The sequence below is a fragment of the Podarcis erhardii genome (assembly GCF_964252035.2).
Source record: "Podarcis erhardii genome assembly, chromosome: 7".
In the NCBI taxonomy this organism is placed as follows: domain Eukaryota; kingdom Metazoa; phylum Chordata; class Lepidosauria; order Squamata; family Lacertidae; genus Podarcis; species Podarcis erhardii.
The window spans coordinates 66,544,092-66,564,152 of record NC_138511.1 but is presented as its reverse complement, the minus strand read 5'-3'; the positions used below and the strand labels follow the sequence as shown (position 1 = coordinate 66,564,152).

Here is a 20,061-nt window from a genome sequence, read left to right as displayed (position 1 = left end):
AATCACTATATAGTAAAATACACAGCCTCAGACGCTGATCTCAAAGTTTGGGCAGGTTTGTGTACAGCTGTAAGCCAAGCTCCAGAGCCTCAAATCAGATTTCATCAAGCTGGCATCCTCCAAGTGCTAGCTGGGGCATATTTGAGTTAAACTCTTTAGAGTGAAGATTGCTCTAAACGGTTTGGAACCAGGTTAACACCACAGCCTTAAATTAGGCCTGGGAACAAATAGACAATTTAAACAGGAACAGAATAGGCATAATGCGGTCTAAATGCCTAACTCCAAGAAGCATTCTAGCTGCCACATTCTGCACCGATTGTCATTTCTTTGTTGTGAGTAGTGTGCACGACAGTAATCTAGCCTGGATGTAACCAAAGCACACCTAACTGAGACCTCTATGCTCTAGAGAAGGCCACAGGTAATGAGCTGATAAAAAGCTTCTTTAAAAATACTCAAATGGCGAGAGGACTGCAGCCCAGTGGCAGAACAGCTGCTCTGCATGCAGAAAGTTCCTGGTTTAGTACCTAGATCAGTGTTTTCCAAGCTTGGGTCTCCAGCTGTTTTCAAACTACAACTCCCATCATCCTTAGCTAGCAAGACAAGGATGATGGGAATTGTAGTCCAAAAACAGCTGGAGACCAGTGTATGGGAAACACTGGCCTAGATTCTCCAGTAGGGCAGCAAATGTCCCCTGTCCGAAGTCACAGGGAGTCACAGCCAGTCAGTGAGACAATGCTACACTCTTGTTCCATGTAAGGCAGGGATGGCCAAACTCAGCCCTCCAGCTGTTTTGGGACTACAACTCCCATCATCCCTAGCTAACAGGACCAGTGGTCAGGGATTATGGGAATTGTAGTCCCAAAACAGCTGGAGGGCCGAGTTTGGCCATCACTGATGTAAGGCATCTTCTTGCCTTTGATCATCCCTGACCGCTGGGAGATGGAGTCCAGCATCAGTGTGTCCACCACCAGCAAGCCAATGTCCAAATCCTTACCTGCCCCAGAAGGTTCTTCTAGAGAGCCGTCCGAATGCCATGAATTGGTTGCTTCCTGCTCTTCTTCATCAGCAGGGAGACCTAGAAGAAAATCCGGTCTCCCATCCACCTCAGCAGTCATGCTTTTAAAGGACAAAAGAAAGAAGAGAAAAGAAACAAACAAACAAACTTGAAGCTCTATCTTTCATAGCAGCTGTGCACTGTTTACCAGAACTTCAGATCCCAGTTGTCTGGCACTTCAGCCACAAGAAGGAGTCCAGCAAATGTCGATTTGGCAGCAAAACATGCTGGGACCCAGACAGCTACAGAGCTGGATGTTTGCCCCTGCCTTCTCCCTTGCCCTTCTTCCCTTAACACCACACCTTGAGAGATCTTGGCTCTCCATCACACACACACACAGCTATTCTCCCTAACCACCAGAAATCTAGGACAGGCAGAATCACTAGATTCCAAGGCAATTTGCAGTAGATCAGTAATTGTTTTGTTTTACAACCATTTGCTTAAAACAGCAGCAACAACAAAATACTTTCCCTTCCAAATTAGGTTACTGAAAGTAAGAACATTTGAGGGTGGGGAACCAGGAGTAGATTCATGGGTGAAAACTAAGATTAGTTCTGGTACCGAAAAGAAATTCTTGAGCAGTGTGTGTGCTCTGAAGCATTACAATCCTTAATTCTCTCAAGGTTCTAGTAAAATTCAAACAAGAATGGTTATGTCCTGTGCTTTTTTCCCCTGGGGGACACACAGTGGTATGCATACCCCTAAACATTTTGTGAATTTCTGTCCTTTTGTCCTTTTACTGTATTTATTTTTCCCGATTTAAACTACAAACTGGTGATTTTCTTGAGTCAAAATGAGAGCGCCCCTAAATTTTTTATTATTTTTTTTAGAAAAAAAGCACTGGTTATGCCTGAGATAGAATCATAGAACTGTAGAGCTGGAAGGGACCCCAAGGGTCATCTAGCCCAACCCTCTGCAATGCAGGAATTTCAGCTAAAGCATCCATGGCAGATGGCCATTCAACCTCTGCTTAAAAACCTCCAAGGAAGGAGAGTCCGAGTCTGTTCCACTGCCAAACAGCTCTTCCTGACGTTTGGTCAGAATCTCCTTTCTTGTAACTTGAAGCCATGGATTCAAGTCCTACCCTCTAGGGCAGGAGAAAACAAACTTGCTCCATCTTCCATGCAACAGGCCTCAAGATAGCCCTCCCTGCAGCATGAGATCACAAAGGGATTTTCTAAGTACCTCTGCCCCTAGTTTCTGCTGAGCGAGAGGCCAAGAGGATGGAAAATATTTTATTCTTGGGATGTTTAAACTCGGACAGACCTTGGTTTGCGCAACAGGAAGGGGGAAAGGGCACTAATTTATTCAAGAGATACTCCATCTGCGCGTTGAACCAGAGAATGCCCCCTCCCTGGGCAAGTTCCAGCATGACCCTCTGCAGTTTCGTTCCCACTGAAAGTATGAGTACAGTGTGACATCATCAGAACTCACTGAGTTGCAGATTTTGCTACAGCTTCTAAGTCAAGTCCACAGAACCCTGGGGGTAATCCAGTGAAGCTGAAGAGGTTGGGAGATTCAGGACAAAGAAAATGAAGGGCATCCTCACAAAATGTCTGTTTATACAGAATTTGCTCCCATGGGATGCAGTGATGACCCACCAACTTAGGGCACTTCTGGAGTGTCGCCATTTTGGGGCAGCATTTGACCACATACTAGCAAATTCAAGATGAGCATTTAAAGCTGATTCGTACAGCAAACTTGCTGCCCACCGCCCCACCCCCCAGCACAAAAAATACCACACTTTCTGTGATAGGGAAAGCAATCCTTGATGGACCAGACCCACAGTCATCACATGTCAATATCTACATAGCACAGTAGTGGGCCCGAAACCCTAAAATCCCCAGAAATGTTGGATTCCTAACCTGGAAGTTGAAGAACCAAAACTAGTCGCAGACTCATCACTGTGCAAGCTCAGGGGTTCCACAACATCGAACAAACCTTCCAGCACCTATGGAATGAACAGACCAAAGTCACGTATCTGTTACAGTCAAGGGGACAGTCTACACTGTGCCTTCGGTATATTGTTGAGATGTTGCTTTTGCCTTTCCATTGGGTCGGAAATGACACTCCAGGGGAGTCGTAAAAAAAGGAAAAAAGCCTGACAAGGAAGGACGAGCAAAGATTAGTCACAGTTTTATTTGGAAATGTGAGATTACTAAGACTCTGAAGCTCACCTCAGAGTAAGCAACCCATAGCTGCAAAGATATGGTCTAAGGAGACCACTCCAGCTCTGCTTCATCCGATGCTGAAGACACACCTCTTTACCTGGCCTTTGACACCTGAGGTGCATATTTTTATGACCCACCTTCTTTCTGTGATTTTAAGTTGTTTTGAACCATTTCTAATATTGTTACCCGCACTGAGATCTTAGGTTGAAGGGAGGGAAATAAATAACAATAATAATGATAGTGATGATAAGCAGCGGTAGGTCTGGCTCTAGAAGCTCTTGTCAGGACTTATACAGGGAGTAATCAGATAAACACCCCTAGAATCATAGAATGGTAGAGTTAGAAGGGACCCTGAGGGTCATCTAGTCCAACCTCTTACAATGCAGGTATCTCAACTAAATCATATATGACAGGTGGCCACCCATCCTCTGCTTAAAAACTCCAGGGAAGGAGGGAGTGCATAACCTCCTTTCCAGGAGACTCCTATGCCAAACATGGAGGTGGAGTCAGTCCAGGATCTGAGAAGCTGCTAGCTAACGTTCAGTGGTTTACCACATGGGGCAGCTTCACAGAGATCTCAGGAGGTCCTCAGTGTTAGGATATAGTTCCGCTCGACCTTTAGAACAGGCATGTGGAGTTGTTGTATGTCACATGTCTGTTTACTTCCAGCACAGTCTGCTGGGAACTTCTGTTGTATATAGCTTTTGCCTATGCTGTTTGCCTGGACACAAAGGAAAGCAGACATGTTTTTCTTTTGTCCTGATGCTGAATAAATGCCTGTAAATATGCTTACATATGCCTCTGTCCGCTACTTCTATTGCAAAGAGTTCTTATCTCTGCTGGCTTGCGTGCTCAGTCTCTAAAGGTCTCTGAGGCTTGAGTCACAGTTTTGATGCTGTTCCAAGAACCGGAGTTCGCCTGGCTGCCGACAGGTGGGCTAGAGCCAGCTGGGGGCCTGCCAATTGCCCCCGTCTCCCCAGACGCATCCTAACACTCAGGTGCTTGTTCCAGGCTGGAATATGTCCCTGAATAGGGATAACGCCTCTTGCATGCCTGGGTGCAGGATGGAGGTATATGGGGGTGCCAAACTCTTTGACTTTCCTGTAGATTGAATGCTGCCTACTGTACAATGTAAGGGTCCTGTCCTTTGCTTCGCCCATGTTTGCCTCTGGCCTCACCCACCACTGGGAAGCAGCTCCCCAGAGTGGTACCCACAGGGAAATGTGGCCTTTGGGCTGTTCTAGGCCTCGCTTACCTTCTGCTGTAGAGGAGAAGACTCAGGGGAACTGGGAGTCCCTGGGAAAATGAGTGGTATTTTCTTCAGCACCAAAGTCACCTGACTTGACGTCTCAAGAAGCTTCTTCACCAGATTCATCCGTGTCCAGCCCACCTACATGGTTGACAGATTGTCTTGCCTTTAATGATATTTTTTAGCTTCAAAGTGCTTTTCGTTAAGTTTCACATTTTTCAACATTATTTTATTTGAAATATTTTTGTATCTACCTACCTACCTACCTACCTACCTACCTACACTATTATTTGGTGATGAGCCAATGTAGAAACACAGTTTGCAAATACTGTAAATAAAAACAACAATTGTCAAATAAATTAAGTTAAACGAGGGCTGCAAAATTCAGGGCTTGGGCACATCTTATGTTAACACTGGTGACGGAACAGCAGCAGGCTAGCTTAGTCATATGCCTCATCTGCACTAGACATTTAAAGCGGTATCATACCACTTTAAACAGTCATGTCTTCCCTCAAAGAATCCTCACTAAGGGTGCTGAGTTGTTAGGAGGCCTCAGCTCCCTCCACAAAGCTACAATTCCCAGAGTTCCCTGGGGAGAGGGCTTGATTGTTAAACCACACACTGTTAAACTTCAGCAGCGAAACATCATGGGCCAATCCTGCTCTAACACATCAGCACCACTCCCCACCCCATATCCACTGCCTCAGGTGGCTGCCTCGCAATGCCTAACGATAAGGCTGGCCCTATGCAAAAGCCCTGGGATAAAAACACTGACAGAACTGGCAATATTCATAAACCAGTAAAAAAACCCAAAACATTTCAGTGTGCCAGCATACTCTGTCAGTGATCTTAAAGGAATTTCAACGGGAGTGGGGGGCTCCAGCAGGAAATGGAATTGCAATTCCTGAAGTCTGATCTATTCATTTGGGTCTCTATAGAGATAATAGTTTCCTTTCCCATTCAAGGGTTAGTTGACTCAGCATTGCCAAGTTGATTGTTTTATCACCTCTCGGGGCTGTTGTAGAGGACCATTCTGCTTATCTTGCACACATTCTAGCTCAAACTGAACTTCCACTATCTGTACTGTTTGCATTTCAGGTCCTTCTCTCCACGTGCAACACTAGCCACTCTGCATCCATCCATCTGCAACTGAGGATTACACTTCATAGGCCTGCTGAAGGGAACTCTAGCCCCTGAATGCTTGTGCCACGTTAAAATATGTATTAGTCTTAAGATGCCAGAAGATAATTTGTTGATTTTGGCAAGCACTAGGCACTTAAGATTTATTTTTAAAATTGTTACTGACGTGTCACACAGTTAATTAACTAACTTTCTATGTACCCTTAGGCTCCCTCACCACCACAATATTTCTGGCTACAGGCCTGAGCTGCTGCACTCACCAGTTGCTAGCTGCAAATTTACCTATAGGAGGCAACCAATTGCCATTTTTAAGGAGGTGAAGCACGGATAGCCTATCTTGTTCTCCGCAAATTTGTCTGAAACCTGGATGGCTTTGAAAGAGGATTAGACAAATTCATGGGCATCAACAGCTACTAGCCATGACGGCTATGCTCTGCCTCCATGACTTTCTATCACTACAACCAAACCCACATCAAAACAAGACAAGGCAGTCAAGCAGCAGCACTGCAGGAGGAAAATCTGAGCCTGGCATTAATGAAGACCCATCGAATTTGGCTGCGACCCACCGCAGTAGCTGACTTAGCATCCTAGTTAGTCCTGCCCAAGTAGTCAGCCACTGAGCCAAATGAGGAAGAGGCCCACACTTACCACCACCTGGTTGTTGACTTGCACTATCTCATCCCCCGGAAGGATCCCGCTGCTGCAGTGCTCAGCCGGGGACTGGAAGGGAGCAACACATGCAACAAACAAACAAACAAACGTCAAGATCTCCTTTGCTGGAAGGGAGAAGGAGGCAACTTGGTCACTCTCACTCTTCCACAAATCCAAGTAAGCAGCTTTCTTGGACAGAGAAAGTTGAGACTGGGGGAGGGCTGGGGAGTTGCTGCAGAGGGGATTAAGTATTAACTTCAAGCTCTGACCTTTGGGGTAATTCCTGCTCAGCAAGGAGGCAAAGGAATGAAGAAACTAGCTGGGCTGAACAGCGTGTGCACACACACACACGCCAAGGTTTTGGCCAAGCTTCGGATGACGCAGAGTCACTGTCGGAGGGGGGGGGGAGCAAAGCAGGTGGGCTAAGCCATGTTCTGCCTGGCACAATCTGAGGAAGAAATATGAGCTCCCCCACCTCTAGATGAGTTGCTAGGTTTCCCACACAGGCTCATTTCAGAGACCTGAAGTCACCGTGGTGGGACAGGGCAGGGCACTATTTTAGGACCTAAGTTAATGCTCCCTTCTTCCCTATGGGAAAACCCAGAGTGCGCTTCAAGGCGACCTGCTTAAGCATTCATTCTGATTTGTTGCGAGGAGATGCGGTGATGCTGGCTATGAGCATTTATGCCAGTTGGTTCACAGGGAGGACAGATGACGTTGCACCAAAGCAAGGGTTTATCCCAAACTTTCCAGTGCATTTTCCTTAGCGTGAAAAGTCTGAGTTTTCAGGGAAGCATGCTTGTTGCGCAAGACCTCCCACAGTCAACTATAATTGTGCATCTTCAATTTGCCAGCATGAAACCAAATCCCTGTGAAATATAGTGACAGTCTGGGAATGCCCCGAAGACACAAATAACGCCCTGTATCTTCTTTCTGACTCACCTCTGGGGCAGTTCCCGATATGAAATGGAGACAGGTGGGTGAGGACTTAATCTCAATGCCCTGCAGAGGAAAAGATGTAGCAGACATGGTTACTGAGACAGTGGCAGAAGAGATCTTAGCTCAGTAAAAGAGCATTAACTATGCACAGAAAAGTTGCCTGGTTCAGTTCCCAGCAATGCCAGGCTGGGCTGGGGAAGACCCATATCTGAGACTTTGGAGACCCATAAATATTCACATAGTTATCCCTCCATGGAGTTCGAGGTGGCACACATGGTTTTCCCTCTCCCCATTTTCATCCACACAGCAACCCCTGAAGTAGGCTAGGTTAAAAGACAGTAACTGGCCCAAGGTCACCCAATGAGCCTCATGGCCGAGTAGTGATTTGAACCCTGGTTTCCCAGCCTGACTCAGTATAAGGCATCTTGCTATATCAGCAGAATAAAAGTTGTAGTTCAGCAGCAGGGCACCTGCTTTTGCATGCAGAAGTTTGCAGGTGAAATTCCCAGTATCTCTGGTTTGCAGAATAGACAATGATGGGCTTAACTGACTAGAAGCCTGTCTTGGCGGTGGCGGTGGCGGCGGCGGCGGGGGTGGGGGGGAGACAGCATGAGCCCTGGGGTTTTTGCACTGACACCCAGATCTCCTGTCCTTTCTTCTCTATAATCTTTGTTTTGTTTAAAAACACCCATTGTTTACAGGGCAGCTAGGTGTGCTTAGAGAACAGTAACAGTGAAGCTCCAGCTGTCTTAATTTGCCCAGAAGCAATTTTATGTCATGGGCTCACTGCTTTTAAGTACCCTGCCTGACTCTGTTTAAGACAACTTAAAGGGAGGAGGGAGAAGAGTTCATTCACCCTGCCCGTGATGAAGGTCAACATTCTTTCAATAAAGGACAATTATTCTGGGGACTTCCAAGTTGCAGGAGAGGGACCTGACATTTTACTTTGCCAACCCAGCCTTGACAGACATACATAAACAGGGAAGGCCATACAGCTCAGGGCCAGAGCACCTGCCTTGCATGCAAAAGGTTCTGAGTTCAATTCCTGGCATCTCCAGGTAGGGCTGAGAAAGACTCCCTGCCTGACACGCCCAAGAGGCACTGCCAGTCAGTACAGGTAAAGTTGAGCAGCGCGAAATGCTGTTTAGCTGCATCATGTTGCTTTGTGGGACTTTCCCATCCCCTCCGGTACGTAAGTAAATGCTAGTTGTTGTGATTATTATTTATTATTGATTTCCTGCTCCTGTTTCTTATTTCATGTTGGAACAACCAAAAATCACACCCGCCTTTATAAGTGCTGGATATGCACTTTATAACTGTGGATGGGGGCTTTGCGCTCAGCTCTTTTGCCTGCGACGGCCTTGCAAAATAAAATAAAAATAAAATAAAAATAGCCTGGCAGGCTCACCAGACTGTCCTCTGGACCTGCTGCCACAAGTTCCACTGTCTCCAAGATGGCAGTTCGATGCAGGAGTTCAGCTGGACTGTAATTCAAGATGTGCTCGCAGATTCCTGAGATGTGTCTGCCCTGCAGGTCGCAAAGAGGGAAAAACTCATTCTTATAGAAGACACCAGGTGGATTATGAACCTTCTGACAGAGGTAAGAACAAATGCAATTGGAGGCACAAGATCCTCCTAGATCTTCCCCTACCCCAATTTTTAAAAAATGCATTTGCTAACCGGGAGGTTACATGCACACCATAAATTTATAGCACATTTACAGCACTTTCATGGTCATGGCTTCGCCCAAGGAATCCTGGGAACTCACTGAGCTACAATTCCCAGGACACTTAACAAACTGCATTTCCCAGGGTTCTTAGTGAGAATCAACATGCTTTAAATGTATGGTGTGGATGTGACCTGGGTCAGGAAACAAGATGCAGACCGGTCTCCTGCTATTTCCCAAATGGGATAAATATGGTTTTGATGCAGCTTACTCCATCGTAAGACTATGCTATTTACCTAGATTACGCCAAGTGTTCAATTTTGAAAGAAAAATAATTGTTCCCAGTTCACTCTCTCCATACTATTCAGTTTTTTAAAAATATATAAATCAATAGGTTGTTTCAGGCTTCCACAATGTGGTGCGCTCTAGATGTTGCTGGACTCCAACTTCCATCAGCTAGCATGGCCGATGGTCATGGATGATGGGAGTTATAGTCCATCAACATCTAGAAGGCATCATATCAACTACAGTGGTACCTCAAGTTACAAACGCCTCAGGTTACAAATGGTTCAGGTTACAAACTCCGCTAACCTGGAAGAGTTGAGAACTTTTCCTCAGGATGAGAACGGAAATTGTGTGCCGGCAGCGCAGCGGCAGCAAGAGGCCCCATTAGCGAAAGCACGCCTCTAGTTAAGAACAGTTTCAGGTTAAGAACGGACCTCTGGAACGAATTAAGTTCGTAACTAGGGGTACCACTGTACTCTGGTCCTACAGAACGATCTAGTTTAGCTGTTTTGTCTGTATCTAGTAAACAAAAGCAAAACTTTGAAACTGTCAAGCTTGGAGTTGGCATGCATTCATCATCCCTAATGAACTTAAGAAATGGGAAATATGCTGTTTTGGAACATTTTCTGCTGTACATCCCTGGTGTGCACATGTCCAGAACAGAGGCGATGGACACATTTCTCATGCCAGTAAAACATACTTGGCCATCTGAGGGGGCTTGTGTACTTGACAATGTCCAGTTTAGATTAAAGGGACCTGAACATCCCACCCCCCCAAAAATAGCTGTCAGCCAAGAATTTAAAGCAAGATTCCACATCAGGCCTCATCTCATAGCACATTCCATCCGCAGATTGCAGTACTTACAATCAGTAAAATCCGGTCCTCCCTCTCAGACACAGTGCAGCCCTGCAAGTACAAAGAAAACCAAGCTAGACTCTTCAAACTATCCCAGAAACAGGTAAGAACTAGGGTCCTTCCAGATAACCTGTTCACCTGATCATTCATCCTGATTTGTTTGCAGGGAGATTAGACAAGGTTGTTTATTCAATGAGAATCCATTCTTGATTTGTTTATGGGGAGGTTAAATGCTGCTGCATCAAAGCAAGTGTGATCCCACACTTTCCTCTGCATTTACTCATCACTTCGCTTATCACGAAAAGTCTGCTCTTTTTGGAGAAGCAGGTTTCTTGCACAAGACCTCTCAGTCAACACTAACCGGATAGCTTGAATTCTCCAGTATGCGACTGAAACCCACCCAAAGATAGCAACAGCCTGGAAGCAATTGTTCATTCAAAAGCAGCAGGGACTCTCTCTGAGTGTACCAGTGACCAGGGAAACAAGCTCACCTGCACAGGTGTAGTACAGATTGCATGTTAATTCCCTCCAATGCCTACCCCCGCCAGTTGCTTCATCCACACTCCAAACTCTGGGTGCCTCCAGGCGGTCCTTATCTTGCAGGCCCATACCAGAAACTTAGGTTTGCACAATTAAAGTGTTTGGCCCCAAAGGACTTTCTGCAGTTAGGAAAGTGATGGGGAAATGCACCAAAATGTGTGGGATGAACAAATGATCAACAGGAAGATGTGTAGACAAGCCTGCAAGGAAATCAGGATAATGTCCATTGTCAGATAACTGCCTTGTAAACAAATCAGAAGAACACTCAGTAAAGGCTGGGCATATTCCAACTACCATGCAAGTTTTGTGCAAGCAAATCAAGCTGAATGCTAAGCAAATAGAATATCTGGAGGAACCATGAGAATGGTGGGTAATGGCTACTAGATCCTAGGTTTGGCACAGCTTCCTTCTAGGGTCAACAAGGGATGGATATATTTTCCACATGGCATACCACTGACCATAGTCCCTGCAGCATTAAAAACACACACAGAAAAATAAGAACACCATTAAGGCATTTCAGGGTTTTTATTTTGGTGTAAGAGAGACTAAAACAGTTTTCCAAAATCTGGTGGCCTCCAGATGTTTTGGTATATAAGATCCATCAGCCCAGTCCAGCACAACTGTAGTTCAAAATACAGGTTGAGGGCACCAGGTTGAGGAAAGCTGTACTATAGAAGACAGCTCTGTCTTTTCATCTGCTATCCACAACTCAAGGCAAGTCTCATCAAGCTATGCACACATGGCATCTTAAATGTGCACAAGCGTGCATCTGCATGCGTGTGCATTAGAGGCAAGTTGCCCTGAGGGATCTGGCTTTCAGCTATGACAAGATTGCGCAGTCATCAATCATGTGTGTTCCACTCGATGGTATTCCAGGATCAAGAAAGATCACACTAGGGCATCTTATCTTCAAACACTGACCTTCCCCCAGTTAACGTAGGGTATTAGGTTCCAAGTAATGCCATGCACACATCTCAGAGGGAGGTACACATTCCACAAAATGATGTGTTTTTGGATGCAATTATACTGGAGGTAAAATGACTATTTACTGTTCTCCTCACCACATGCTGATCCAATGGATTTTTAAAATATCTCCTTAGATCCCCCCTTAAAAAGAGAGAGAGAAAGTGCACTAGTTAGAGTGCTGGACTAGGACCTGGGAGACCAGAGTTAAAAACCCCAAACAGCCACGAAGCTCATATCCCAGCCTTCCTCCAAGGAACTCAAAGTGCAACAAACAGTTCTCCCTCTCCTCATCTCATCCTCACAACAACCCTGTAAGGTAGGCCAGACTGAGAGAAAAATGACTGGCCCAAGATAACCCAGTGAGCTTCACTGCTGAGTGAGGAATTTGAACGTGGGTCTCCCAGGTCCTAGTGCAACTCCACTCTAACCACTACACCATACTGGCTCTCATACATGCATCCAGCAAAAGGGCAAAATGGAGACAAAGCATTACCAGGGACAGGCACCAGAATTCAGAGACTGTTCCAGTAAAATAGAGACAGTTTGAAGATATAACAATCCAGCACTGCAGCACAATTAGAAGGAGTCTTGAGATTTCTTTAAAATACAAACACTAAGTTTTAAAGTCTTTGCCCCCTTCTCCAACACGCACCACCCTCAGGCTCCCAGGCTCAAGCCCCAAGTCTCAGGACCAGAGACTCAGATTTCCCAGCAAATACTAATGACAGGAACCCAACTGCACAAACAAAACAAATACTTGTGGGAAGTGGGGAAGGGAAAAAAGGAAGAGTGAAAAGCAGAGTACTAAGAGACACTATGAAAGAATATGAAATTTTCAGAATACACACATCTAAGCCCTACCCTACAGGCCTTAGAAGGTTTGCAGATCACAGCTGAATGAAGATCTTCTCCCACCACATTCCCAGCTTCCCTTCCCATCCGTCAAAATGAGTTGGGCACATTCTTCTTTCCTGGTCATTTGTATGTTTTTTATCTTAAAAGAACTACAGAATGAACAATACAGGCTGCATGCCCATCATATATTTAAAGCACACCCACTCCATGGATCCTGTGAACTGTAATTTACCCTTCACACAGCTACAATTCCCTTACCAAATTACAGTCCCCAGGATTTTTGGTGTGTGTGTGCACGCTTTAAATGTGCTTCAAATGTACAGGGTGTATACAGCCCTAAACACACACAAACACACACAAACACACACACACACACACACAAACCTTTGCTTCAAAATGCCATAAAATATCATTCACCTGGTAGGGCACTCCTAAAGTTCAAATAGTTTTAGTAAGGTAAAACGTTTCCACTTATAATACTATAATGGAGGGGAACTCACCTGAAATTTCTAGCTACTTCTACTTAGATAAAGAAGCCTAATTCTTTAGTTTCTTCTGCAACATGGCACACCTTGTCACGCCCCTCCCCTCTGCTCCCAGCTCTTTTAAGAAATCTATAGCATGGAGCTTTTGACAATTTCTTGCTATTACGACCTTCACACTTCCCTTCCTTTCCTTTCCCATGCTCTCGTCTAGAGCCGCGGGATTTTCCAGTAGGACCATTTGTCATCAAGTCCCTCCAGCTCATTCCACAGATTCCATCGCAGAAGGTCACACAGAGAAGGAACATTTTACAAAGAAGCTACCTACCGCTGTGCCTACCTGTAAAAGCTTCCCTGAAGAGACTTTCTCTCTGTCTCCCCTCAGCGCATATGCTTCCTTTCACTGGGCTACATCCAACTGAAAATGGAGATTCCCCAAACTCAGCTATCCAGCCCTGACCCCGATCCCAAAGCGTGACTCACTGGATTATTTCTACAAAAAACAAGTCGCTCCCTCGCCCCCATCCAGTTTTGTTTACCTCGCTCTTCTCGGTCTCACTCCTCCCACCCATTTCTGGTCAGCTGCCATTTCCCTCAGTTCATTCAAGTTCAGAATAGGGTGTCTCATCCTCTGTCAGCCAACAATGAGCCACAGAGCTTGGCACCTTACAACTCAAAGATGGATGGCCTCTCTGACCCAAACATGGGGGCGACCATCTTTCTGGAGCAGCGTACCTTTAAAGTACACTCAAAACATGTTCTTTTTCTCAAAGAATTCTGGGCCCTGTAGTTTACCGCTCACAGAGTTAAAATTCCCAGAAACCCTTAACAAACTACAAGGCCCAGAATTCTTTGAGGGGGGAACGTACTTTGAATGTGCTTTAAAGGTGTAGTACGTACACAGCCTTTATTTCCTTTCTGAACAGTTTCCTAGGAAACACCCTAAACTAAGGGATTAACAATAGAAACATCAATCCAATTTCAAATCCAACACAAACACAGACCAGGAGAAGAATCGCCACTTAAAAGGCTTGTTGAAAAAGGAAGGTTTTTTGAAAAACATTGAAATGACAATGGAGACAGCACTTGACTCATGTGTTGTGGAAGGGAGTTCCGAAGGATTGACCCAGTTCTTACATCATAAAACAAACCTCCTGATGCAATAATATCTGCAGGAGGCTCATTAAACTTCAGGCCAATTTGCAGACTGTTTCTTAACACAGCTCAGCTATGTACATACAATATATTTAAAGCACCTTCTCTCAAAAAGATTAATGGGAACTGTTGTTTAGCACCATAGAGCTATAGTTTCCAGCACCCTTAAACTACAGTTCTCAACATTCTTGGGGGCAGGTTTTAAATGTATGGTGTTTATACAACCTCAGTTTTGAAATCACACCAAACCGCAGTTAATGAAGTTTCCCTATCAATTATTATTGTTGTTATTCAAACTTACAGCCTACTTTTCCTCATAAGCATAAACTCCAAATGAGTTACAGTTTAACACACAAACAAAAACACTTCACACAAAGTCCAAAAAACAAAATAAAGGACCATAGTAATTTCTTCCAATTACTATAACAGCAAACAAAAGCAGATCACAGGAACACTTAAAAGATAGCTAGATAGAAAGGAGAAAAGAAAATTCATAGCCATGCATGTTCTGTTTAAAACACCAGAAAGAATAAAGAACCACAGCCTCCTTAGGGAAGGTACTGTATTTCACAATTAGGTTCTTCAACTGGGTAAGACACTCTTTGAACCACATTTGGCACTCAGAATAAGGCCTCAGGCACCAAATGGAGAATACACACAGGGACACCTAAATGAAGGAGGTGCTATAGTGTGGATGCCTGAAATGATAAACCATAGTTCGGTCTGCTACTCCTCCCCTGAAACAGACATGCCAAACATACCGAAAATGAAATCATAGTTTGATCACCTGTACACCGAGAGGCTCAAATCAGGATATGTGTTCTAACCTATGGTGCACTGTCCAAATGGAGCGAAGGAAATCAATATTAAATTGCCTTTCTGTGTGTTGGTGGGAAAGAATTTGGGACATACGGAGGAAGTCTTACGAACGTTCTCGACAATGTAACTGGATCTCATCATGTCCCAGGGTGAGGCTTCAGTTAAGTATGTGGCCATGGTGTGGGAGCATAAGACCAGCTCAAGAGGCACAAAAATAAAACCAGCTTCAATTTCACCAAACCACATGATAGTCTGGGTGTGTCCTGCATATGGGGAAAGCCTGTGATAAGGTGCATCCCCATCTGTGGCGAGCCGTCAGCAAATCGTCATAGGATACAGCACGTATTTGGGGAAAACATCTGTCCAACACCTCCTAAAGCATGCTGAATTATGAATTCTTCACATAGTGTTGGAAAGTCCACAACCTCCTGTGGACCAAACTCATTTCAAGTCAAGCATTCAGCTCATGGGAAGACTGCAAACAGGATCTGAGCACACCAAATCAGCAGGGCTTTTACTACTTGTGATTCCCAGCTACTGGAATTAGCAGCATAGAGGAGGCGTCAGTTTCTGGAGTCACAGCACAACCTGCATCTATAAAGCCTGTGGCCCCTAAAACATGTAAGCCCAGCTTGCTAGGAGTGAGAAATGACTAGAGAAGACCCAACAGAGCCAGCACACCCAAATCACTTGCCTTGCCATTGCAGGGCAGCTAATCACCTCTGGATAGTAGTACAAAGATTTATGGCAGTCAAAGACCCATGGAAGAGGCCACTGGACATTCTGGCCTTCATAATACCTTCAGCTGGTGGCACGAATAGGCACTTATTCTCCCAGAGAGGGCCAAAACTAAGCTTCCCAGAAAACACACATTATAGGCATTGTCTTTGAATAACTTACCGCTTTCATAATCTCTGCTAGATCGCCACACAGCCAGATGATGTCTTTGCTGGCTGAAAAATCATTAAGGTGGGAGAAGAGATACCTGCAAGAAAAGATCAATAAGCCTGCTTCCTACATGCCAATACCTCCTACTTGATAATCGGAGATCCCACTTAAATACAATTTCTGTCTACTCTCCACCTGACTTTGGTATTACAGGTAAGTAATACTGCACTGAAAAGAGAAACACTGCAAGAATAAACAATACCGTGCTAAACAAACCATCAGTCTGACATGGTATATGGCAGCTTCCTATGTTCACATAGACAGTCTGAAAAACTGCTGACATCTGGCTCCAATTTGGCTCTCAGAAAAATGGCCTCCTACTTGATTATGCCGAGCTCTGGCATTGGCCCAGCATCCAGTGGGTGTTTGAAGCGGTACACAGGACCTCCAATTTCCCTTGGTACCTTTTCTCTCAAGGTTCACTCCTTATCTCCCTTCGGGTACAGAACTCTACAAGTGAATCATCATTTAAACACTCCCAAACCCTTTCCATTCCACACACCCATCTCCCTTAAATCTGCATGAAACCTTTCCCCTCTCCAGCCCTTTTATACTATTTTCCTCCAGGCCATTAAGTTAATTCAGTGTTCAGACTATCTCCCCTTCACTGCCCCAAAGTGGATAACAAGAAGCAGTATCTCTTTGTGGGAAACATTTGGCCTTCTGGATGTTCCCATCAGCCACAACAAGCATACCCAATTGCCAAGAATGATAGAAACCATAGTTCAGCAACATCTGGAGGGCCAAAGGTTCCCACACCTGGTCTACACCAATGGAGTCTGTGACAAAATGCTGCAGCGTGGAACTCTACTGTTCAGGATCCCAGCCACTCCACTCCATTCCATCTCCCAACTTGTTTTCCGTTCTCCCCTAAGAGCCAGTCAGTGTTCCAGGACCACAGAGTATTACTCAGTCCTCATCTGACTGTTTGGGAGATTCATTCACAAACACACAGCTTTGCTCTTTCGGATGGCAGGTGCCATTTCCATGACATAAACAACACTCACAGCCTGAACATTCGAAATAAAGGGAATGGAGAAGATGATCATGACAGTCTTTACCTGTTGAGCCATAAGAAGAGACCCTTTGCAGCACCAATCAGCTCCACCACACAGCCCAGGAGGTCCGAAGAGGGTTTCTCCATAGTGTATCCGTCGTAGGTGCTAACTTTCCTATGGCTCAGGATGAAGGTTTCAATTGTCCTTACAATGCCTTGCAGCTTCTCAGTCAGCACCTGAAGATTGGTCGTTGCCAGGTCATAGTTCTAGGGAGAGGGAAACAAGCCCAGCTACCCTCAGTAATGGAAACAAAGGCTTGTATACAGCAAAGTTTCACTCAAAGTAGGGGGGCAGGATTTGGTTCAGTTCACATTTAAAGGAGAAATTAAACCAAATTCGCACTTTTCAAAATGAGAACTCAAGCACAGCCATGCTTTGAAACTGACACGTCTCTTAACTTTGCAGTGCAGTTTCCCAGCTAAATAATGCTTACAAAAAAATACATATATGAAGGGAAAACATGCAGAAAAATGAAGATATTGGTGAAAATAACACACATACAAAAATGCATTATATTAGGAGAAACTGCTCGCAAAAATAGGTGGTCACAACTGCATAACTGCACAACTGTGTTTAGTGTTGCATGAAAATGCTGGAGATTTTTTTTATGAAGACACATAAACAGAGAAGATTGATGGAAGAGATCTGTGTGAGAGAGACTGGAGCGATTGATTAAAAAAGAGAAAATTCATAGTACAAAGGCTAGTCTAAATAATAAAGTTTTCAAAAGAAAGAAGGGAGGGAAGGTTCCCCCCTGAATCTCCATAGGGCAGGGCCTGTAGCGCTAAAGGTTTGCTCCCTAGTGAAGGTCAACTGAATCTCATGGGTGGAACCACCTTAAGGGCCCCGTCATAAGATGCCCCTAGTTGAGGTGGAAGATAAGGAATCAGATGGTCCCTAAAGTACTTCAGAGGCCCAAGTTGTTGAGGGATTTGTGAGCTGCACTGAGGTTCACAGCCATGTGCTCACCAATACGCAGAGCTGCTCCACAGCTTCCAGAAGCAGCTCCTGATGGCCAACGCGCCTCATGCCCAGATCTTCCAGGTCCCGATAGGACAGATGAAGCAGCCCCTTCCCAGTCAGGCCCCACGTCTCAAAGGGATAGTCTTGTAACGCTGGATCCAAACCTAAACGCAAAAGAGGAAAGCATTTGATCCTCTTTCTTTCATGAAACTGGCCCAGAAGTTTTGGAAAGAGCTATAGATCAATGGCAGGGCACTTGCTTGGCATGCAGAAGGTTCAAACCTTGGCATCTTCAGTTAGGAGGTGGGTGGGGAACCATTTTTTTTAAAGCCCGGGATCCTTTTTGGGTAACCATGCAAGGGTCACATGCCAGTGGTAGGCTGAAAAGTGGCAGGAGCAATGAATGTCATTTTTACCTTTGCATAGTAGGTTAGTTTCCAAATACACTCACACAGCACACACACACACACCCCGCCCTCATCTTCCATCCAGGCATGCAAGAAGCATTATCAGAGTCCAAGGACTCTGTTTTCTACAGCTGATAACAAATTTGGCAAGGCTTACAGAATCTCATATTTTAACTTTGAAATCACATGTTTGGGGGAGTCTTGGGAAGGGAGCAGAAGAAAGACGTTGTCAAGCATCATGTGGCCACAAATATTTTTATGACTTTCAATTTCTTCCCCAAAATCAGAGATGGAGAAGCTGTGCCCCTCAAGATCTAGTGTGACTACAAATCCCATCATCCCTGACTGTTGGCCATGCTTTGGGAGGTGGGGGTAGCCGATAGGAGTTGGAGTCAAACAACAGATGAATTTGCAGCTGTGATTTTTCATTGCAATTACTTTTTTGCCTTTTCCTGGTTGTTGCATTTTAAATTGCAATAACCCACACTGAAATCAGTAGTGAAGAGGAGTAGGACATTAATTCTTTAAACTAACACTTCTACAAGGCCAAGGTTCCATGTTCCTGCCCTAAATCTAATTAGAAATTACAGCTATTTTATTTTAAATGGTTTTGACCTGTCCTGAGATTATTATTATTATTATTAACTACCTTTCATTGTAAGATATCAGGGCAGGATAAGTGGGATAGAATGCTGAACTTCATTTGTGGCAACCCACCCTGCAACCTGTTGGTGATAATAATTTATAATAATAATAATTTATTATTTATACCCCACCCATCTGGCTGAGTTTCCCCAGCCACTCTGGGCAGCTCCCAATCGAGTGTTAAAAACATACAGATGGTCGAGTAATAAATTGATTAACAGTAGCAATATAAATTCTGTAAACAAACACATCTGGAAGACAAGGCTTCTCTATCCCTGTCCTAAATCTAATTAGAATTTTATTTTTGCAAACAAATGAGGACTTGGCTGATCTCTCTTCCTCTTCCCAGCCACCTCCATAGTTTTCCAGTTCCGTTTCCTTCAGGGCCAGATTTAGGTTTGATGAGATCTTAAGCTACTGAAGGTAATGGGACCCTTTATATGTCCAGCTGCCCTTTGTCAACAACAAATTATCACTGCTTTTTGTGTTGAATATATGCTATATGGTAATTTATGGACCTAATAGGTATCTAAAGCCACTTGCACATAACAAATAGCAGCCTACACAACACAAAACACTGTTGCTGTATGTAGGTTTTATTTTATTTGTTTTTTTGGAAATGTACATCCAGTGGGGGTTTTTCCCTTTAAATTTTTCTGGGGGCCTCCAAAAGAGTGGGGCCCTAAGCTGTAGTTTGTTTAGCTTATACGTAAATCTGGCACTGGTTTCCTTGTTCTCCCAGGTCTGCAAATTTGGAAATAAAGCTGCCCTGTGTTAAGAAGCCAGAAGTGGGCAAAGGAGGAAGAGAAAGTCATGTCCGACAGCTGCCTCCAGACCCTTTCCTTACCTCTCCACAGTCAACACATGGAAAAATCGGGCATGTTATGGCAATCACAACACTGTTTGGGGGAGTGGCTTCTCCTCCCACTCCATTGAACATGTAGTAACCGCCCGGCCAGGTAAGAGGGCCTGCCCAGAGCAGGAATGTGCTTCATTCCAGTGGGCAAAGAGGTCGGCTCTTATTCACTCCTGCCATCTCTCTCATAGTTGCAGTTTTAGCTCAGATTTACACCTCCTGGTTCCTACCAGTTCCTCGAGTATGGGCCAGCCTCGAGTCCCATGGAGGCGCAATAGGCGAATACAGAACCCTCCCAGCAACACACACCTGTCTGATTTAGGTGTAAAAGATTCCCCAAAAGTTCCGCTCTCCCTC

At 44.8% G+C, this 20,061-nt stretch overlaps 1 protein-coding gene across 3 annotated transcripts in view; it reads right to left on the bottom strand.

Moving 5' to 3' along the window:
* CNKSR1 (connector enhancer of kinase suppressor of Ras 1) overlaps window positions 1-20,061 on the bottom strand; it is a 31,202-nt gene that overhangs the window by 10,998 nt on the left and 143 nt on the right. The window contains exons 2-11 of one of the 3 annotated variants that reach the window (XM_081868870.1): window positions 17,803-17,960; window positions 16,837-17,039; window positions 15,728-15,812; window positions 10,020-10,061; window positions 8,613-8,732; window positions 7,208-7,267; window positions 6,263-6,334; window positions 4,481-4,615; window positions 2,920-3,005; window positions 995-1,116 (exon numbers count right to left, since the gene is read on the bottom strand). In XM_081868870.1, the coding sequence (XP_081724996.1) occupies window positions 995-1,116; window positions 2,920-3,005; window positions 4,481-4,615; window positions 6,263-6,334; window positions 7,208-7,267; window positions 8,613-8,732; window positions 10,020-10,061; window positions 15,728-15,812; window positions 16,837-17,039; window positions 17,803-17,960 (1,083 nt within the window). Of the gene's footprint in view, window positions 1-994; window positions 1,117-2,919; window positions 3,006-4,480; window positions 4,616-6,262; window positions 6,335-7,207; window positions 7,268-8,612; window positions 8,733-10,019; window positions 10,062-11,611; window positions 11,658-13,392; window positions 13,601-13,857; window positions 13,932-15,727; window positions 15,813-16,836; window positions 17,040-17,802; window positions 17,961-20,061 lie in introns of those variants that run through there. The other 2 variants (XM_081868871.1, XM_081868872.1) reach the window with 2 other exon arrangements.